The following is a 21,724-nucleotide window of genomic DNA, read 5'->3' on the forward strand; positions in this document are numbered from 1 at the left end:
GAGTCGAGCCTCCATACCACAACTGCGCCACACTACTGAGATATAGATTTTCGAGCCACACTTACGATCGTGGTTTCATGCCTATAGCTCACCAACCAATGATAGACTCCATCTTTCATAAGTGACCCTTCCGAGGGCCAAGTCAATTGCTTTGCTTGAGTCGAGACCGTCGCGTTTTAGAGCTAAGCGTATACATCATGATGGTACTCAAACCAGAGGGCTAACCTTTGCTCACTGGTTCCTATTAAACCCTCTCAAACTCCCAATAGTAAGGCCCTTGGTTCGTGAATGCTTCCACCGAGCGATGAACTCGCAGAATTTCTCTAGCAAAAGGTCAAGTAGTTGAAGAGTGCATAGCCGACGATACGCCACGCTCCCTAATGCTTACTTCCAAACTCAATTCCGTCACATTACAAACTTCTCATTAGCCTCCCTGCTAGTTCTCCGCTCGGAAGCGCTGAGGCTGACTTCACCTATCGCGACCAATGATGGACTCCATATTTGCTGCAGAATAACCTCGTTGTGGTGATCAAAATTGTGCTCCAAGCCCATTCTTAGACTGTCGTTTGCTGAATCGATTGCGCTTGGTAGAAGATGAATCTTCCAAGCTAGCTTGGCTTTTGCTGAGATGGTTCCGGCCAGACCGGTCGCTGACGCCGAAGCCGTCAGGGTAAGACCCTCTTCCACCAAGGGTACTCGATGGGCTTGGGACTGCCGACATGTCTCCAAAGCCGTTATCACCAGTATAGGAACCGGTTAGATTTTGGGACAATGCTAGCTCTTTTGCTCTTTCCAGAGACTCTATCCAGTCGTTGGCTGTCGACCCGTGTTCGGAAGAATTGGGACTGCCCTTGGGCTCCTCGAATGTGTAGTGGACGCCCCCCTGTCGGATCTTAGATGAGCGGCGAGACTTTTTGTCCAGGATACTTACCGCGTCGACACACCACACGGTTTGTCCCTTCATGTCAAGTTGTGTTCTCCACGAGCATTCGGGGGATAGTAATGATATCTCCTGCTTAGCACGTTTTTCGTCCCCGCCGGCTGGCGCCAGCAGAATCCGGCCACTCGATGTCACCATGACCAGTCTTTGTCTCTTTTTGGTTGTGCTTCCGCCAAAAAATCTGGAGAGCTTTTTGTGTCCCTCGCCGTGCTCCCCACCCTTGCCGTGAGCGCCGCTGGGCAGTGGACTCGAGACGACCATCAAATCGCCTAGTTTAAGGATTCTCTCATTATTTCTTGTCAAGACTGGAGACCATTCGATATCCAATTGGGTCGGTGGGGGTAATTCTGTGATAATTCTGGCCGGCCGAGAGCTGCCGTTCATGACCGAGCTTTGTGGCTGGGAACTTCTTGGGGTTCCGACAGGATTAGGACTGTTGGCCATGCCATTAAGTTGAATTAGAGTCGGTTCCTGAGGCACGGGATTATAAGGCCGGAGCCGCGGGGCTTTGGTTCTCCATAGGCCTTTGCCAAATTGCTGACCATCGAAGAACTCGTGGTTTTTGATGTGTTCAACTGTGAGACGGCGCGCTGGGTCCAAAACCAAGCATCGCTCAACCAAGTCCCGAGCCGCTGGTGGGAAGCCGGCTGGGAAGTCGTACTCCAGATTGACAATCTTTTGGAACGTAAGGTATTCTGTGGCGGCCTTGAAAGGTGGACGGCCGGCCAACAGCTGATATACTATGCAACCAAAGGCCCAGAGATCGCTTGCCTTGCAGGCGTTCTTGCTGGTCAAGAGCTCGGGGCTGACATATTCGGCTGTGCCCACAAATGAAGCTGCCCGGCTGTCATCCTCCGCGTCGCCGCGATTACTCTCCGGCAGTCCCCTTGCCCCATCGCCAGCGTTCTGCGCCTCCCTGGGGTCCGTGAGCAACTTCGCTGTACCAAAGTCGGTGATCTTGACATGCATATGATCATCCAAAAGAACGTTCTCTGGCTTGAGATCACGATGGATTACCCCCCTTGAATGCATATAGTCAATCGCGTCAAGAATCTGAGCGCCGTAGAACCTTGTACACTCCAGATCAAAGGTGCCTGTTTTCTTGAGCACCCCTAATAGCTCGCCGCCGTTGCAAAGGTCGAGGACATAGTATAAAGAGGCCTCGTCTTGGAACGTGTAGTAGAGGCGAACGATGCCTGGGTGTTCGGTAAGACGGTTGAGCGTGTTCTTCTCGATGTTGACATATTTAATTTTCTTCTCCTTGATGATGTGTTTCTTCTCAAGGACTTTGATGGCGTATTCTTTGAGTGTTTGTCGGTCGGTGGCTAAATAGACTGTGCTGTAGGAGCCTTCTCCGAGCACGCGGCCAAAAGCAAAGTCTCTAACTCCCTTCTTGACGTGTCGAATCACCGTTTTGCCATTCGCGTCTGTTTCTCTCCGCACACCAACAGCGGCACCGCGATCCTTCCACTCCTCACTGCTGGTCGGCAGTGGCATTTCCGGCCCATAGGAGTCTCGCTGACCCGAAGGGACTGCAGATGCCGAGACATAGCCACCTCCCATGCCTTTGGAACTTCTTCGCGGCGGCAACGGTCCGGAGCTGGGAGGGAGTTGAGATTGGCGAGCAGGATTTGTAGATCGTTCTCTGTGGCTTAGTTCCCTTGTTGGTGTTGAGCCTGGGTAGCCTAGTCCATTTCCTGAATCTTGCCTAGCAAGCATGCCATGTACAGAATGTCGCGACCACTCGGTTTGCATCTGCGCTTGGTGGGGTGGCGCCCGTCCATCTTCGGGTGCCATGGGCGAATGGCCGTACATGCCAGAGATTGGACGTGCTGTCGGGGATACTGAGGAGCGACTGCCAGGGACAGGGGCTCTCTCGAAATCCGAATATGATGACGCCGGCTGTCGGTAGTTATCTGCTCGCATCGCAGCGCTGGGGCTCGTTCGGTGTGGTTCGACGAGGCTTGGAGAGGCATCGTGGACAGAGCCTGCCCCTTCGGATGATTGTGTGTGGGATATGGGAGACAGGAGACTGTCTGAAGTCGGGGTAGAACCATAAGGACTTGTGGATTGTTGTACGCTTGGATTGTCGAGGGGTATTAGATGAGCGTCGGATTGGCGTTCGGGCTGACGACCGGTTGGAGACAGAACATCTGCATCTTGGGCATTGACCGGTGAGGCATCATCTGGATTGGCTATTCGTAAACCTCCTAGGGCCCTCGAGAGACTGAGGTCCCCATTCATGATTCGTGTTCAAGAGCGGGCGGGCAGTGGGCAGGGATGGAAAGGTGAAGAGAGGCGACAAAACGACGATAGGGAAAATGGTGCGGATAGGAGGAACGGCAGAAATAATAACGAGTGTGGCTCCGGATGCCTCGTAGGACGGGTGAGGTATGGTGAGGCGAGGTGAAGTGAGGTGAGGTAAGTAAGGTAAGGTACGACGCGGCGGCGCAGCACGATTAAAGCGATAAAAGCGGATAGGAGAAGTGAAGTCAGGAAGGCCAAGTATTGGAGCCGACAACAGGTCCTGCGGTACAGTGCAGGTGCAGTCTTGCAGGTACCTACAGAATTGGGCCCAGGTGCACAATCCACCACTGTATGGGGTCCCTAGGTGCTAGCTAGGTAAGCTGGTAAGGCAGGCGCAAGGTAACGAAGGTGGTGGTGAATGGAAGGGTACTCCGTAAATTGGAGATAGTGGTAGCTGCGTGGCAGGCCCCCAGTGACAGCAGCGCGGAAGTGACAGTGGTAGGGTAGTGGTAGAGCAACCGGAGTGCATGGGCAGTGATTGGACGTCGAAGCTGGGGTCGAAGTGCCTTCCTTATCCGCTGTCCCTTTTCTCTGGTAGAGTCACGGGTTCGCTGAAAAATGTCAGGGGCGTGATGGTATCATTGGTATGGAGGTCATGACTGTAGCAAGGCAAAGAGCCGCATGGTGAGCAAGGTAGTTCTGCGCAGCTTCCACGAAGCACATAATGTGATAACTTCCTACCCAACTCCCAATTGATCGATAGGCTTCTCCGTTTGTTTGGCTGGAGGCGAAGACAAGGACGGTAGGGAAACCCTGCAGATTCCTTGGATGGAAGGAAGATCAGCTTCACACTTTGGGTGCTTGGCTAATGGCGCCACATTAGGATAGTGGGGAATAAAGTGGATGGCACTTTGCCGGTTTTGGAAGAAGGGATTTGAACATTGAGGAGTTGGGATCTTGATATTGAGGCGGACTCAGCAAGTAACAAATATACCTTACGGTCCCTAGGCATTCCCGCCTTCCAACTTCGGAAGCGAAGGGAGGTGCTTGAGAGGTATAGGAAGCCACCTTGTAGCCATAGTACCAATGCGCTTCTTTATTGCGGCAGAGCATGTCTATTGGCATCTGTTCTCAAGAATGAAGCTCACTTGATGGGTTGTGTATCGTTATTATGTTATTCTATGCATAGTGTTTTCTGTGATCTCTGTCCTTTGCGTCCTAATCCGAATTTTGTTCCAGTTCATCATCAACACCCCAACGCAAGGCAGCGAGCTCCTCACATCGTAAACTAGGAAATATATGAATCATCTAGCCAGGCACAGAGGCAATACACACACGTACCGTCTACATGAAGTTTTCTTCTAGGAATGTACAATCACAGTCGTCGATTGACAATATCCGGTCGGGTTCGGGCCAACTACACTCACACTTATGGGCTCTGGCAGGCGGAACCTGACAGCTCTCCTGCCATGCTTGGGCTCAACCGGGGTGGTCCTTCTCTACTCCTGCCGGAGGAGATATCTTCGGCAGCCACTCGACTCCTGCCACTGTCGTTGTCAACAAGCGGGGCGATTTGAATACCTTCAATGGCTCGATGCCTTCACCGATCTTTCTATACAGGATGCCACCATCGACTAGCGCCAACAGCAATTTTCGTCATTACGACTTGCGAATTGCAGTGTCAGCATCGCCCACCACCATAGCTGAATGTTCAAGCTGACAATGTTACCACGATGCTTCGACTTGAACCGACGGTCATCTGCCTGACCGTTCTAGAGGTGCGAGATTTTGAACGGCAGCTCGAATTCAACCACTGGATTAGGCATCCTCACAAAAGTAGCCTGAGGCTGCCGACATCGTACAGGATGCGATGGCAATCTCGACACCAACAACTAGGCTTCTCGCCCATGGATCCTTACGGACTGCCGCTCTCTCTGCACCAGCACGCTGCTTCCTCTACGCCAGAACCATTCAAGATATATGCTAGCTCCATCATCATCGGCGATGGCGACGAAAAGATTGAGCCACCCTTAAATGGTGACGAGAATGGAATCATGGAGCGACCATATGCCACTGAACAATATGTCCACCTGACGTCAAGCCCTACCAGCACAAGGCACCCACTGCCTCTGCCATTCGCTGCAACGGCAAGAGCCGCCTCACTAGTCAACCAGCCCGATACCGTCAGTTGATATCTATCCATTTGAGCTATGCTTGCAGCCGGCTAATCCTAATCGCTGCAGCAGCCGGTGCAGGCGTCGAGAGATATGGAGTGGAGTGGAGCGGGAAGTATAGTGCACCAGACTCGAAGCATTTCACAAAGACGAACGTCCCGAACGTCCCCCCCTGTATCGTACCAGACTTCTACGGCACGAGTAGGTTTGACAAGCGACGCCCCGACAACGCGGCCAATGACCGTCTATGATGATGTGGTCATGGCGGCGATGCAGCCTCAGACACCAAGGAGCCTGCCCGAAGCTCGACATCAAAGTCGACTGCAGGGGTCTTACACGGCACCAAGCAGCAGGCCTCTTCCCACGGAGACATTGACTGCCGGGTCAACTTCACGTCGACGTCGTGCGAGAGCAGCAAGCCCGACTGGGGTGGGAACCCCCGGGTTCGTTGGGCTCTACGGCGGCATGGAAAACTCGGATGAATCGATCCTGTATGATGTGGCGCTACGGCGTTGGACTGCACGTCGCCAGGACGGACGAGATGAGCGACTTGACTCCGGGTAATAGGAGAGAATGTACCGGTAGGGGTCGGATGGACATTTAGATCAAAAAGCATCGTAAGCTTTTCAATTTTTCCTCCTTCCTTTTTGTTAAGCTGACGCGATAAAGAAAGGCAGAGAGTGAGCACGCATCATTGTCGCGCAAGCCTGGTGAGGCTCGAATCAGTTTTGTAGGGCAGCTTTCAACACAATTACGACCAGACCAGGCCAGATTGAAGGGCAAAACAAAAACAATAGAAGGGTAGGTTGTTACTCGTCAGATTATTACAGCACCGGGATGATGCCAAGTATTTGATGTATCCTTTCCTGAAGCTCAGTGGTGCTCTAAGTCGGTGTTCACACATATTCCTGGAGTGAGGCAAACGGTTAACATGTCTACCGACGAAAATAATTACGGAACTGGTGGGCGGAACTGGCGGGAATTGCTGGGGAAAACTAGTTGACGCGTGCTCTGCCAATATAGTCTGGTGCGCCTCCCGGATAGGATCGGGTAAGGAATAGAAAGTGACAGGGGCATGTTAGGTAGGGGTTGTGGACATCAAGTGTCTCCCCAGTTCCCGACTTTCGCTCGCCGAGCTGGGTGTGCTGTAACTTGGAAGTGGACAGGGTGGAGATGAGCGTCTCGGCAGTGCTGGTTGTTCCGGACCCGACTCGATGCAGAACTAGTTATGTGCAGTCATCTGCAGAGGTACCGGTAGTCTGCATAGTTTGCTCCGGCAGGAGAGGGTGCTTCATTTGTTTATCCTTTGAAGCCTCAGTTTCCAGGTGTAAGGGTGGAGATGTACCTCAGCTTAGGACCTGAGGCATGAAGCTTGGATGATGGGCTTGTAAGTTCCGCCCGCCTTACGTACCTACCGAGCCGATCACCTGCAGCCCGCAGATGGGCCGCGGATGTACATAATTAGACGGGTCACTGATGCGGCCAGTCAGCCCGTTCGCCTATTCGGGGGTTGATGGGCGCAATGGGAAAACGGGGCGCGAGACTGAAAGCTGAGAGGGTGCAAAGGTATCTTTGTACCCAGGTCATGGCGGGAAGTTACATCAGCTCCTACATAGTAAGTAGGCCGGGTGCCCAGGGTACAAGCAATGGACGGCCAGGCGCGTGTTAGGATGGGGTGCAGAAGTGTTGCTCTTGGCTTCATTCCCCAGGCATCAAGGCTGCCAACCAGCGAATGAGTGATCAGAACATCCAGACAGCACCAAGGCACTGCGCGACAACGACGGCTGCAGCTGTAGCAACTGTGGCCACCAGCTTGCCCAGCCAGCCCGATTTGGCAAGGACGGAAAACGACATGGAGGGCCCTGGACCTGAGCGCAAGGAGACACCGACAAGACACGCTCGGTACATGCAACGCTGACATATGCTAACTTTGTAGCCGATATCGACAAAATGTGGATATCTCTGTACCTTTTACTGAACCATCTTTCACTAACAAATCAATGTATCTCGCTTCAACAACAAAGTACCTCAGTCTGCTTCAGATAGGGAAGGATACCTGCGATCATCTTAGGCCCGGTCGCGACGGATACGTACCTGCCTAGTTGCGCTTCCTACCTTCGAGAGGCTCTCTATGTCCGCAGCAACAAACTTGCGACTGGGGGTGGAAGGCTCGAAAGGCGGCGTTCCCTTGTCTACCACCCTCCAACCTTTTTGTCGGCCCTGTTCTGCTCTGTCCCGTACTGTCCTCGCGTTTTCTTTCCCTCTCAATTGGCCTTGCAGAATACAAAAGGATTGCTCTCTCTACCTCCGCCCACACTTCGTTGATCTCGTTCCCTTTCCCACTTCCTTACCAGTTCATCCATCCTCTTGCCTCAGTCTCGTCTCGTCTCGTCTGACACCCTCCTTCCTCCCACTCACGCGTCTGGTACCCCAGCCTGATCCTTTCTTACCTCAATTGATGTCCTCCATACCAGCCCACACTGCCATCTACTGAGGAAGAACTCCCAACGTACCAGTCTCATCTATTGAAGACATTCATATCTTCATATCTACCACCTTGAGACGTTGGATTGGCCAAACTGCCATTGCCATTACCTTGCTGTCACCACCTTCAGGTTGCTGCCATTCTGTCTACAGCCAGCCGTCATCAACATAGGCCTACCTCGCCTGCTTCCTTAGACATCGCTATACAACCGCGTCCCCTGGCAAGCAAACGTCAACCGGCTCTTCCCTTCCGGCAACGCTACAACCACACACTCGACAGTCCTCGCCTTCTATCGCCAGTCCCCAACGGCCAGCAATCACTAACACATCTTGACTTGTAGAAAAGCTATCTGAAGCTGAAATCTGAACTTACCTCACACAGGTCTAACACTGCAGCCATGTCATCCTTCGGCCGATCCTTCACGTCTGCCTCGCCGGTCATGGCTCTTGCCCCGCAGCCCGCCCATCAAGCGAGCTTCGGCATGGAGTCATACGCACCCCAAGCCGCGTCCTTTGGCCATTCCGCTGCCTTCCAACGCTGCGCTACGCCGTCGGCAATGCCTGCCGGGAATCTCAGAGTCGCTGGTCGCAAACGTTCTCGCGACGAGGCCGCTCCCAATCTCGTAACAGACGAACCCGAGCCTCACTCCAAACCTCAGGAATCTGAGGACGAGTGGGAGTACGGCCCAGGCATGGTCCTCATCAAGAAAGGTGGCTACGTTGCGGATGCCAGCAGTCAGTCCGGCACCTGGGTCGAAGAGAAGGAAGCTCAAAATGAAGCTCGCAAAGCGAAGGAGGCCACCACGCGCCTGCACGAACAACAACAGCGACCATCTCTACGCAGCAACAAATCCCAGCGGTTGACCCAAAGTATCATATCCAACCTTCAAGCAGCCACCGGGCCAGCGATTGTCTCTACATCCGAGACTCTTCCTCTCGAAAACATGACACAACCAGTTGTAGACCAGTTCACAATTCATCTGGGCATTGGTTGGAGGCGGATTAGCGAAGACCAACACATTCAAGCAGCGGCACGTGGCTGGGCTCGATATATCGAGAACCACTACCCCGTTTCGTCAGCGGTCATTCGATTGGAAAGCAAGGGGCTCCAGTCGTATCTCGTTGAGGCTGCGCAGGGCTTCTTTCTCTTTTCAGAGGACCTTCGTCAGGGGCGTTTCGTCAGTAAGGATGTTGGAGGCGCCATGAGAAACCTCAAATGTTCACCACCTGCTTTCGACAGCCAAGAGACTCTACTTGCTACAGAGTCCCCAGCAGCGAGCGAGCATCTGAACATGGTGCTTGCACCCGAGTCTGACAGCCACATGGAGATGTAAAGTGCTTATTCTCGCATTTAATGCGGCGCATTCGGTTTCATTTTCATTTTTGGGGGAATCATATCACAAAACGGCAGGCTCTGGGGGGCGCGATTGGTCTTTTTCATGGATGGGCTCGCTTGGTGGGATCGGGTTCGATGGGATGAGCACATGAATGTAGGTGTGTATCATCACGACAGACACATGAAGGCCGATCGGCTGAAAAGAATATCTCGATTTGGGCGTATCTACGGAAACTGGCTTTTATCAACCAGTCTGGTTTGTCTAGTTGCTTCTTCTTTTTTGACCTCCCCGAATGAAGGGGTCAGTCTGCACTGCCAAACATGGCTTCGGTTGCAATTCAATGCTATCCATATATTTCTTCGCATTGGTGCTTCTTACCGTACGCTGTGACGAGTTTGGATCACGCCAATTTCAATGTAGTTCGTTACCTAGGCTAGGCGAGGGCCGGGTGGAACGCAGTTTGCTTGCTGTGTTGGCTGGGTGTCCAAGAGCGTTGTGAGACAAAAGTTTGATCGCACTCGACGCAAACTCGAGTCAAGAAGTAGGTGGACTTTGACAGAGTGAGACGCAGCGGACGGGCGTGGACGGGCCTAGTCGATGGTGGTGGTGTTGGTGCTGAGCCAGTGTCACACGCGAGACAAGTAACGCCGATGCCGAATGAGCGGCAGAGGAGCCATAGGGCCACCTCATGTTTGGAGGTGAGACCCCGGGGGTGGTCACGCAAGGTGACGATGGCGGAAGAATGGGAAACTCCACCGAAGCGCATCTGTGCTGGCGAGTGGCTGGGTGAGGGCCCAAGGGGTGTGGATGATGGATATGGCGGCTGTCGCCGTGTCGGCGCCCCAGTGCCATTAGTGGAGGCACACGGAGGTTTGCGAAAGCATGCAACCCATTGGTTCCAGTTGTCTCGGAGAGTACACTACTGTGCAGAGTTGAGCGTTTGGGTGGACACCAAGGAATGGAGATACCGGCACTGCGTGGGGGGGGGGGCAAGAGGCGAATATGGCCAATGGAGTGGAGGAACGACGCCCGCTGCAGGTGTCACACATCCTGGGCCCGGAGCCAATAAGAAATGAGGAGGTGTGGGCCGGAGGTGCCGATAGAGAGTAACTTATTTTCTCAGGCCATGCCATACCTGATGCCGTGTATCTTGCTACGATATCCGTACTTTGCAGTCATCTCCGTGACGGATCAAGTAGCGTTCCGTCCCTCGAACAGCTCGAAGCCTGGATTAATCCGTTTATCGGGACACGCTTTTCCCGTGCACGTGATGAGGAAAGTTTAAGCGCCGATTGTCCACGACCAACGCCGCTTGTTGCGAAACGGCGAGTCACGCTGGAAGGGGGAGGACTAGGAACGCATGAAAGACGCCAACTAGGTATTTCTAGGCCAGTTCCGTTCTTAAGCAGAAGCCCTGTTCACCCCATCATATCTCAAGCTGGATTTGGCCCTATCTTGGGTTGCTTCAATACGAATCTGTCGGTGTACTGACTCCTGACTCCTGGCAGTTGAAGATTTCAAGGCAGTCCTGCAGGATAAGAATACATACCCATTGGCCAACCCGCTGTGGGCTGTGTACGTATCTACCGGGGGTAACAACTTCCTGCACAGCATATTAGTGGCCAGGATGGGGTGCTGGCGCACATAGTACATTTTGCTATGTATTCGTAAGAGACTGGACGGATCATTGGCACTGCGGATTCTCAAGTGCACCGTCCAGCGTGCCGCCTCTCGGACCTATTTTCTCCACGTGCAGTCATGGTACACTTTCGCCTGGCTTGGCTGTTGTCCTCGTGGCACACTGCCTTGTTGCAGGTTGTTGTAAGTCGTGACCGAGAGGATTGAGGTCAAGGCAGTCAAGCCCAGCAACCAAGTTGAGGTGCGGTACATGTGTGAGGGGCCGGGTAATTATGCCTTGCCAGCATGAACAATGATGCCCCTGCATTTTAAAACCTTGGGGCTGGTTGGGGGTGATGGGGAGGAGGCGAATAAGCTGCATCAAGCTGTCTTGAGGCAACGTGCCATGGAACAATCACGTCCTATGATGAGTTGAGTTGAGCTCAGAAATGCAACCCAGGGGGCGTTGCAAGGCACACGTTTATCTTGCCCAGTGATTTTCTCACAATTACCTCCTGTCCTTTCAGGACGCTGCAGTTTTAGTGGCTCCCTGGCCAATACCTTGATTACATGGAGTGTTGGTGACCGGGAATGCCCACCCTGCCCTGTCCCTGTCCCACTCGTCGTCGTCGTTGCAAGCTCCTGCTCCCGCACGCGTCCAGGGCGCCTCCTTACAGCTGTTGCGTTGCGCGCCGTGTGGTTCGTGTTGGTCTCCAAGCTCCCCTCCGTTACCGAATCTCTCTTTCTCCGCAGCCTCATCGCAGGGCCCTCGTGATTCGTTACGTCTTCCTGCCTTTCATTTTGATCTTGTCCTTGGGTCCTCATGGTGATTACCTCACCTCAACTCCCATTCGACTAGCGAAGCAGCAAATCATCTAGTCTCTCTCTTCTGGTTGACCTTGCTTTCCTCTCCTCCCCTCCGTCTCTGCCACACCAATCATTTATTTAATATTTGTGTATTTTGCTTTTGTGTTTTTTTATTTATGTTTCTCTCTTTTCAAAGCTCCCGCCATCGTAGTTACTGTTTTGGCACTTGCGCACGCGCACCCCTCCCCCCACGCATCGCGACACCAACAAAATCCAGCCGCCTATTCTCCCCATCCTTCCATCATATGTCCCGTACTGTCAGTCGCCTAGCACCCCTACTCATCTCGCTTCTTTGACTGGCGCCTCTTCTCAACTAATCTCATCACCTGCTTCGTCTGTTTGCTCGCCTACGAAGATATCGACAGTCGACGACACTCCAAGTCAAATAGGTTGCGCCAGCTAGAGTGCTTTGGCCGACCTTGACCTTCAATTCTGACCTCGGACCACGCCTCCCTGACAATTGCGCGCTCCCGCGCCGCATCTTTTGCCTCTCGATTTCTCGACTTGAAGGGTCGCCCGCGACGCGCTTCTCCATGTACAAGCCGGCGTAGGCCTTTCGTCTTCCCTCCGACCCCGTAGCTTTGGTCTCGATACGTCTTCTTCATGGTCTCGCAGCCCGACTCCGCGTCCTCTCTCACCCTGCGAGGCCCCTCCTCGGTCGTTTCGCGTCCTTCTCTTTCGCGCACGAAGCGGTACAACAGATCTCACATCGGCGGTTCCACCTATATACCTCAGAATGAGTTTCCCATATTCAACAACTCGGGCGACGTCGAGATTATAGTCAAGGTCGGCAGCCATGAGAACCGCTATTTGCTGCATCGCCATACTCTCACCCGGTGTTCCGGCTTTTTTGAAGCCAGCACGAGCCATGAATGGTCAAAGCCCATCTCTGATGCCGCCTTGGGTGATGTGGCACGCATCAGCGACGGCCCCTCCTTAGAAACGTCCAACGCTCCCGCTTCCACCCGGGCGTTAACAGCGTCATCTGCCCCGCGGAAACAATGGCGGTACGAGCTGGATCCAGGTACGGGGGATGGAGATATTCCGATGCTGGTACAAAAGGACGAGGACCGATCCAAGGGTAGCGCCAACGCTTCCGGGTCCTTGTTCGGCCCTGGGGACGCTCACAGCGGCAACCAGCCCGTACCCGTTACGCGAAGCAAGACCTCGGGTCATTCACATTCTTCATCCACACACTCTAACCACAGCTTTTTCCGCTCCGTGGCCAACTTGAGCCTCGTGCCCAGCTCGACGACGCCGGTCCAGCCATTATCTCAAATCGATCAGGATTTGCTACGGGACTATGACAACCTCTTCCGCATCTTTTACAACTACCCTCCGGTCTTGGATGGTGTAAACATTGCTGACGCCTACGTACAATGCAAGTCGCTAATCACCCTGGCGGATCTGTATGACGCGCTGGCCGTGGTCGGCCCCAGGGTGGACCATCACTTGCTGCAGTTCCAGTCGCGGCTGTGGAAGCAGATTGCGAAGTACCCTATCTCCTACCTTCGCCTCGGCTATCTTGCCCGTAGCAGAGTTATCTTTCAGGAGGCACTAATCCACGTTGTCGGGCAATGGCCGGCGGGTGAGCGCAGCCTCCGTGCCGCTCTTCCCGATGCAGTCCTTGACATAATCGAGGACAAAGTTGATGAGCTTGAGGAGATTGTCAGCCGCATAGAGGGCCGTCTCTTCCGGCTGAATTTGACAACAGCCAGGGGCGAGCGTGTGACTCCCAACACATCTTATCTGGACTGGCTAGCCGTCAGCTTGTTCCGTCAGTGGCTGGCCGACAACACGAGCCCACCTCCACCTGATCGACGTATTCAGGGTTCCCGCGAAGGACGGAGCGTCAATTCGCAGCAACTAGCCCTTCCTGGAGTTGTCCCGCCTTTGGCCACTGTTGGCCGCACATATCGTACTCTCGGCGCTTCCTCCTCCGCTTACCTTGGCCACGACGAATGCAAACGATTCTTAAAATTGACGCCCGAGCTCTACAGTCGCGATAATCTGCGTCGCTTTGAGAAGCGTATAGACGAACTGAAGATGATGGCTCGCGACATTGTCAGGCCATTGACGGGAAGCGATCTAGAACTGGACATCAGTAGCGGGAGAACGGCTGATGGGATCAGTTACCTCACCTGTACAACAGTGGGAGATCACGATCTTCCCTGGCATGTCGAACATTGATTGAAAAAATAGCTTGGATACCCGTTGGGCAACGTCTCAGGGCGAGGGGAAGAAGCATGCTGGCTGTTCTTCCCATTGATGATATATGAAACTACTGATTTGATTTGATTTGATTGCTTTGAAATGTGGACGGATATATAGCCTTGGATACCCACTTATGAGCCTGTGTCCCGTGTAGACACACTCGACAAGAAGCTTGCGCTTGGCGGGCGTATTAATATATTTCAATATAACCTATTGACACTTCTCTCGAACAGTGAGCAGCTTGTAGGTAGTACAGGGTATCATTGTTCGTCGTCACCCGTAAGGTCTATGATGGAAACACCGCTTTGCCTCCTGGGCCCGCTGTGGTCTTCCTCGTCACTCATCTCGACCACCTTGAAAAAACCACAGGCGCTCGTCCGAGGCATCATTTTCTTCGACCGCCTCGGAGTGGTAAATTTGGGCGCTGCCGGGCAGTCATCGTCCACTCGAGACGTCAAAGTTCGGTTGGTATGTGATGTGATGGAGCTGGCCACTTTGAAATCGAGGCAACTAGAGTGTTGGGTTTTGGCCTGACTGGCGCTGGTATGACTTTCCGAACCGTTCTCATTTTGGTTCTTAGTCCACGGCAAGTTGTCTCCGTTCTCTGTCTGCTTGGGAGCGCTGATGATAAAGGAATCCATGCGCATCTGCTTCATGGATCTCATGCTCTTTGGTGGAGTGGTAGGAAGCGCCGGGTGTGTCCCACTTGCCGGTTGCGATTTGTCAATTCGCCGAATGTGCGTGCCCGGCGGTTGAATAGGGGGTTTGGACGGCTTGAAGAGGTAGGCATCGTCGGGATCAGAAAGATCAACGATGAATGGGGGCGGCGGCGGGCTCAGCGACGAACAAGCAGGCGCAGGCGACGCACGCAAGGGACTAGATGACAGAACAATCGCCTCTGCGGACTGCTGAGACTTGATGATCCTAGGCATATGTTGTGAGCCAGCGTATGCCCAGGGATTCTTGTGCCCGGTCGGATCTGCGGCGGCTGTCGCTTTCCCGTTGGACCTGAATTGCTTACTTCGGTTGGTTTGACTCTGCAGGGGGCCTGGCCGCTGCGAGACCGAGATGGCGGCGGAGGACGTAAGTTTACGAGGGCTAGAACCGCGAGGCTTCGGTTTAGCGAGCGGTGGAAGTTGATCGTCACTGTTGAGGCGCGTGTCTTGCACTGTTGCGCCGGCTTTCGTTGTGGCGATCTTGGTGGTATGTACCCACATGTCAAGAGCGCCCGCTTCAGGCGGTGCGTTTTTGTTAGACTTCTTCTTGCCGGCCTTGTTCGAGGCACGGGGGAGCGCCTTAGATCGCTGTCTCTCTTCCCAGTCCTCGACGGTAAGAGGTACGCTCAGCTTGACGAGTGTTTCTGGCAGCCAGATCAACTCGGCCACCGTCGGGTCGAACAGGCTCTTGGCCCTTGTCTTGTTGCCTGCTGCCTCAGCATCGCCGTCGATGGCAGCCTCGAACTCGTCGTCGCTGTTGAGCGCGAGACCTTGGCGATCGAAAGACGCCACTTCATCAAGCTCCTGTGTCAAGTCCAGGCCAACGATGTCGGCTGGTATGTGTGCCACTCGGAGCTCTGTTATGCCGTCGGTGCTGTGATGACTTCTTTTCGCAGATATCCGCTTGATAAGCTCCAACTCTTCCCGCTCCATTTCCTCTGTTGTTTGCTCGTTGGGCCGATCGGACATATGCCGCTCCAGTAACTTGTGTACCAGCAAGCCAGGGGACAGGACCCGCGTGAGTTTGACAGCACCGACTCTGTTTACCCAATCAAACGTCTCCTCCGCAAAATACCGAAGGCCCTGTACGTCTATTGGGCGACTCCAGTTTACACCTGCCTTCAGCCTATCGATGGTAGCAGCATTCGAGACAACCGGATGGGTATAATATCTTAACGCTTGTCGATTAGGAAACTCGTCCGGGATGGATAAGGCCTTGTGTCGCACTCTGAAGAAGCTACTCTGGTTGGTACGGAGCTCGTGTCTTAACGAGTTCCTCCATTCTTCAAACTGGGCATCATTGTCGCTTTTCAGCCGACAAAGCGAGGTGCCAAACCCGGCTTTGGCTGCCTCGCAAGCCACCTTGACGCCACAGCCAGGAACGCCCTCGGGGATGTAGTCACCTCCGCTCATCAGAGCAACGAGCACCATGCCCTCTCGATCCAGTCCCGTCCCTGCGGATAATAAATCGTTGACATCGTACATGCTGACGTGGGTTGGAGTCTTGGCCCCGCGGGCTCCCTCTGCTGTCCAGCTTCGAAGTGTCCGCGTGCAGCCAAACATAATGGTGTCGACATCCTCGCTCAGAACAGCGTCAACGATGCCCTGCTGCTGTAAGAGAGCGCATTCAGCCTCTGCCTCTCCTGGAGCGTCGTGTACAGGAAACCCGAAAAGCCGAATGACCCTTTTGGCCATAGCTGTCGCAACCCCGTCCCCTCTGCCAGAGCGCTTGTTGCGCTTTAATGCCGGCTTGTGGGGGCCATCGAAAACGAAAATAGGGTGTATTCCGAGACTGAGAATTCGCACCAGGCGATAGAAGAGAGTCCTTATTGCAGGATTTGTTCCACCTGGAGATGGTGTTAGCTCTGTAAACAATGGTTCAAAAGTGGGTTTGACCTCGTGCAGCTTGTGTTTGAAACTGCCAGATAGCTATATCAATCGCAAGGCGCAGCGGACGTCCCGAGCTCTCAAGTTTTTCTATTGCCAACTTGGCAAGAGAAATCCTTTGGCCCGGGCCGAGTTCGCGGTAAATTCTATAAGCATCGGATGAGTGGTTGGCTCCCTGCGAATGGGTGGACGTGCAGGTTCATAGATACCCTTTGATTCCCATTGCAACCCCCTAAAACTAGCTTGTACAATAACGGCGAGAACAAGCTGATGGCGATCGAAAATTGCAGGGTGGTATCTGGAAATCGAGAGGGCGAATGTTGCGTGGCGAATTGTGTCGACGGTTCATGAGGAAGCCATTTTGGGATTGAGCTAAGTAAAACGACAATAAAGGCCAAGAGATTCTGATGGTTCAAAGTCGGATAGGTAGACTTTCAACTGCCTTATACATACGAGTTGGTCATAATACTCGGTATTTCATAAACAGCCACTTCCTCAATTGTCTCGATGTCACTGGCCCGGGTAGGTGGGTGCTACGCGAACCTGTTGCAGGTAAAATGATCGGATGTCGTTGGGGTGGATCAGTGGTGTGGTTGGTTACTCTGGCTACGATACCAATTATTGACATTCGCCGTAAGCTCAGGCGCCTGGATGCTGAACAAATACAGGACGACGCCTTAACGGGTTAGCAAAAATATGCAACATCCGGGCGACCCCGCAAGAGGTTACGGACCCTGTCCTGCATGTAAAGCTCCACAGTTGCCTGAACAGGTATGTTTCCCCCTTGGATCTCGCATGAGGGTGGCAGGTGCAACATGGCCGGGGCTACCACGGTGCACCGCCATTACTGGGACAACTTCTTGAACGCGTCCTAAAGAACAAACCCTCCGAGTCACAGTCGATGACATATCGATTTTCCGGATCAATCAGGCTTCGCTTCCAACTATACAAAAATCGCTATACCTGGCGCAAAGCCTCGAATGAGCGCCTTCAACCCGATTGAGCAAAGCGCGACGTTACTTAAAGAGACTCGAAGCATGGTCTGCTAGGCCTCAGGGCAACGCTCCCAAGTCAACTGTATTAGCAGCTACCTGCAACCTACAACATGTCGTCCACCGCCGTCCCGAGCCTTCCACATCGATCCGTCTCCAACATCCGGACGGAGACCGGCCCTAGCACCGGCGGCCCTGCAAGTCCACATACGCCTTCGCGCAATATCTCGTCCACATTTGGCTCCCCGTCCAGCCTACGTGCCGAAGAAGATACCATTGTGATCGAGCTGGGGTCTCGATTCATTAAGCTTGGGTTTGTAGGAGAACCTACACCTAAAGCAGTTTTGTCCCTAGGCCCCGAGCAACAACGTCGGGTGGGGGATTTCCGCGCTTGGGACCCAACGCACGAGGATAACTGGAGGTGGCGCCCAACAGGCAAGGCCTGGGGAGATGGCCATGAACTCTGGCAACATGATGTAAGGTCTGTGGACCTGGGACTCGTGGAGGACAAGATTGAACGGGCCATTCGAGAAGCTTTAAACAAGTATTTCTGCACTCCTTAATCAATGACGCCCTTGCTGCATGTCGCTAACCCGTGCCATGCAGGTTTCTGCTGATCGACTCCCGACCCCGCCGTACTTCCCTCGTCCTCTCCTCCTCCATCCCTCTGCCGCTATTGTCCATTACCCTCGACGTACTCTTCAACCGGTTCTTGGCGCCGACTGTATCCTTAATGTCATCTGCAGTCATGTCAGTCATTGGAGCTGGCACCCGGTCAGCATTGGTAGTCGATCTTGGCTGGGCAGAAACAGTTGTGACTAGTGTCTACGAGTATCGCGAGATTCGCACTACCAGAACGACTCGGGGAGGCAAGATGCTCGTCAATGAGGTTCACAACCTCTTGCAGGACGCGGTATCGGCAATACCAGCCCACGCACAGAGGGTTGCTCAAGAAAAAGAGCAAGGGCAACATTCTCTTAGTTTTGAAGAGTGTGAGGAAGTGGCCTGTCGCTTGGTTTGGTGCCGCCAGCTCGAACGGAGTGGCCTGCCAAGTACCGGACAGCGGCATCATCAACGCCAGGGAGAAACTCTTTTTACCGTAGAGGAACAGGACGAGTCCCTCCCACCCTCTCCCGATGCCCTAGATCAGTCAGATGCCAACGTCGAAGTTTCTCTCCGGTCTATCCAACCGGCCGAGAACCTGACTTTGCTATTTCAACAACTATCTGAGCCGTGTGAGAACACTTTCTTTGCGCCACAATACTCTCGCAGTAGCTTCGATGACGATGAATTTCCCGTCCATCACCTCATCTACCAGCACCTTATCCAGCTACCGATTGACGCCCGGGCAGTCTGCATGTCACGCATCATTTTCACCGGTGGTTGTTCCAGGGTCATCGGTCTGAGACATAGGATATTTGGTGAGCTGTCGAAACTAGTCAATGAACGTGGGTGGGATCCTGTGCAAGGACGAGCACCAAAGCAGTATACGAGCAACACACTGCTCAAGAAGAATACGAGCCGACAGGCTAGCAGTGGCCCTACCGAGGTTGAGCCGCCCGTAAAACAGGCGGACGAGCAAGAAGACACAGGGGAAGATGCTCCTCGTACTGCTGCAGATGTCATAGAAGAATCCCTGAAGAAACGTGACAGCGACCATCCAAAAGTGCAAGGTGTTTTGCGGTCATTGGGATCGTTGGGACCTTGGGGAGGGGCTAGCTTGGCCTGTCAGCTGAAGATTGTGGCCCTGTCCAACATAGACCGTGAGATATGGCTCCAACAGGGAATCAACGGGGCCTCGCGACCAAACGAAATCGATGTCAAGACCCAACAGCGCCAAAGTATGGGACCTGGGGGGCTGATGCGGGGAGCCGGTGGAAGTCAAGCGAGCTGGACTCTGGGAGCATGGGGATCTGTGTAGTAAAGAGAACCGAGATGGTGCAGTGGAACTTGAGCGTGACGGGCGAGAATGAACGCACTGAGTTGAGGTTCTAGCATCGACACGGTAAATGATACCCCAGGAGCATAGCAGCCTTGAATAAAATGAAAATAAACCCACATCCAGATAGATATATTTGGAAACCTTGCGACATATTAATATATGTTTCTCCTGCCTCTCTCTACTGCATAACGGATGTGGATGTGGGTGGCCCAATCGCTGTCGTCCATGCACCATCGTAAGATACGTCCGTCGGATTGCATTAAGCGAAGATCCAGCCTTCTGGGCCCCTGCTCATATTCCTGTAAGCGATTCATACAAACGCAGCCATCACCTTTTCCTTCACTACCTCAGCTCATCTCTACTCACCCGCGTGGGCATTCAGACACCCTAAACCGACTCCAGAACGCCCGATCACCGAGATGGGAAGGAATTTAACATGTCTCCTGAATCGTTCGCTGAGGGCCGCAAAGCCTTCACTACAGCCTTCACCCTCATTACGCATAAGCCACATCGCGACCCGTCGTGCTTTCGCAGACCTCAAGAGGCCGTCCACAGCACCTAAACCAATCATCGATATCAGACACATTAGAGAGAACCCGGAACTCCACGAGCAAAACTGTCTTGATCGCAACTACGTCTCCCAAAGCAAGAGCCCCGCCCGCATCAACGAAATCTTTGCGCAATGGCAGGGCCTGCAGAAGGACAGCCGCGCCGTCCGGGAGAGGTCCAACCTGCTCCGGCGCCAAATCGCCAATCCATCATCCAGCCGCGATGATGCAGAATTCATTAACATCAGGCGCATGACGCGCGATGAGCTCCTAGAGGAGGCGCGCGTCCTCAAGCAGAAACTCTCGGCCGTCGAGCAGGAGGAGGCCAAGCTGGTTGAGGAGATGGAGACCCTTGCTCTGGGCATCCCCAACCTCACCAGTGGAGTCACCCCCATCGGCGACGAGCCGCAGTTGCTGAGCTATATCAACGAGCACCCTGCCGAGCCCGCGAGCGCCTCAGACAAGGTATGGCGGTCTCACGTCCACATCGGATCGGAGCTCGGACTCCTCGACTTCGCCGCCGCCGGTAACACCTCCGGCTGGGGATGGTACTATCTTCTTGACGAAGCTGCTCAGCTGGAGCAGGCTCTCATTCAGTACGCCCTGGCTGTGGCCACCAGGCACGGATGGCGCCAGGTCGCCCCGCCGAGCGTCGTCTACAGCCACATCGCCTCGGCCTGCGGTTTCCAACCACGAGACCAGAACGACGAGCAGCAAATTTACGCCCTTGCCCAGTCCCAAGCCGATGCGGACCGCGGCAAGCCGGAACTCTGCCTCGCCGGGACCTCGGAGATCCCTCTTGCGGGCATGAAAGCTGACACGACCATCGACTCCTCCGAGCTCCCCATGAAACGCGTCGCCGTCTCCCGATGCTACCGCGCCGAAGCAGGCGCCCGCGGCGCCAGCACCAAGGGCCTGTACCGTGTGCACGAATTCACAAAGGTCGAAATGTTCGCCTGGACATCTCCCGACGCTGACGAGACGGTTGACGTATTTGAGGAGATGCTCGACATCCAGACCGAGATCCTCGGCTCCTTGGGTCTGCACTGCCGCATACTCGAGATGCCCACCGCGGATCTCGGCGCCTCGGCCGTTCGCAAATGCGACATCGAGACTTTCTTCCCATCCCGTCAGCAGCAGAATGACGGCTGGGGTGAGGTAACCTCTGCTAGCATCTGCACCGACTATCAGACGCGGCGACTCGCCACGCGGGCCAAGATTGACGGCAAGCTCACATTCCCATGGACTGTAAATGGCACTGCCCTTGCTGTCCCAAGGATAGTCGCTGCTCTCCTGGAAGCGGGATGGAACGAGCAGGAAATGTCTGTTTCAATTCCAGCTTGTTTGCAACCGTGGATGGACGGAAAGGAGAGCATCGTTCGGAAGACCACCTCATCGTAACGGTCAAATACCGGCTACTTTGACTCATGACACACCCAAACTGTATTTTTTTGTAACACTATTGTTCCCATTCACAGGCGCACATTTAATCATGTATACCCGACGTGTTTCGAGGCAAAGTTGATGTACTGAGGCGCACACAAGCCAATTGATTCACTGTGGCACAAGCACGATTCAATTGTTACTCCGTATTCAACAACAACACTACCTACAATCCTAAAACATTGACCGGGCTCATCCTAACGCTACCAAATACAGAATAAAGACAGCAACAACAGGAAACCCTCGCTCCTTTTGACACAATCTGCCGTAAACCCAACTGATGCCGGAGCAAACATGCGCTTACATTATTCAGCAA

At 53.8% G+C, this 21,724-nt stretch overlaps 7 protein-coding genes across 7 annotated transcripts; 4 read left to right on the forward strand and 3 right to left on the reverse strand.

The window, feature by feature from the left end:
• Positions 1-529: 529 nt before the first annotated feature.
• On the reverse strand, positions 530-3,184 carry EsH8_II_000941 (kinase-like domain-containing protein; the record flags this gene model as incomplete). Its single annotated transcript, XM_083264239.1, has 2 exons — positions 530-883; positions 932-3,184. The coding sequence occupies 2 exons, from the start codon at positions 3,182-3,184 to the stop codon at positions 530-532; spliced, it is 2,607 nt and encodes an 868-aa protein (XP_083121561.1).
• A 5,059-nt stretch (positions 3,185-8,243) lies between these two features.
• On the forward strand, positions 8,244-9,179 carry EsH8_II_000942 (uncharacterized protein; the record flags this gene model as incomplete). The annotated part of the gene is made up of 1 exon (XM_083264240.1): positions 8,244-9,179. The coding sequence occupies one exon, from the start codon at positions 8,244-8,246 to the stop codon at positions 9,177-9,179; it is 936 nt and encodes a 311-aa protein (XP_083121562.1).
• A 3,090-nt stretch (positions 9,180-12,269) lies between these two features.
• EsH8_II_000943 (uncharacterized protein) lies at positions 12,270-13,856 on the forward strand (the record flags this gene model as incomplete). Its single annotated transcript, XM_083264241.1, has 1 exon — positions 12,270-13,856. The coding sequence occupies one exon, from the start codon at positions 12,270-12,272 to the stop codon at positions 13,854-13,856; it is 1,587 nt and encodes a 528-aa protein (XP_083121563.1).
• Positions 13,857-14,140: 284 nt separating this feature from the next.
• On the reverse strand, positions 14,141-14,545 carry EsH8_II_000944 (uncharacterized protein; the record flags this gene model as incomplete). Its single annotated transcript, XM_083264242.1, has 1 exon — positions 14,141-14,545. One exon carries the CDS (start codon positions 14,543-14,545, stop codon positions 14,141-14,143), a length of 405 nt encoding a protein of 134 aa, XP_083121564.1.
• A 170-nt stretch (positions 14,546-14,715) lies between these two features.
• On the reverse strand, positions 14,716-16,706 carry EsH8_II_000945 (GEN1/YEN1 family endonuclease; the record flags this gene model as incomplete). Its single annotated transcript, XM_083264243.1, has 4 exons — positions 14,716-14,804; positions 14,902-16,443; positions 16,493-16,629; positions 16,693-16,706. The coding sequence occupies 4 exons, from the start codon at positions 16,704-16,706 to the stop codon at positions 14,716-14,718; spliced, it is 1,782 nt and encodes a 593-aa protein (XP_083121565.1).
• An 882-nt stretch (positions 16,707-17,588) lies between these two features.
• EsH8_II_000946 (uncharacterized protein) lies at positions 17,589-19,396 on the forward strand (the record flags this gene model as incomplete). Its single annotated transcript, XM_083264244.1, has 2 exons — positions 17,589-18,019; positions 18,082-19,396. 2 exons carry the CDS (start codon positions 17,589-17,591, stop codon positions 19,394-19,396), a joined length of 1,746 nt encoding a protein of 581 aa, XP_083121566.1.
• A 440-nt stretch (positions 19,397-19,836) lies between these two features.
• On the forward strand, positions 19,837-21,366 carry EsH8_II_000947 (serine--tRNA ligase DIA4; the record flags this gene model as incomplete). Its single annotated transcript, XM_083264245.1, has 1 exon — positions 19,837-21,366. One exon carries the CDS (start codon positions 19,837-19,839, stop codon positions 21,364-21,366), a length of 1,530 nt encoding a protein of 509 aa, XP_083121567.1.
• Between the last annotated feature and the right edge of the window lie 358 nt (positions 21,367-21,724).

Source organism: Colletotrichum jinshuiense, chromosome 2 (genome assembly GCF_051148585.1).
Source record: "Colletotrichum jinshuiense chromosome 2, complete sequence".
In the NCBI taxonomy this organism is placed as follows: domain Eukaryota; kingdom Fungi; phylum Ascomycota; class Sordariomycetes; order Glomerellales; family Glomerellaceae; genus Colletotrichum; species Colletotrichum jinshuiense.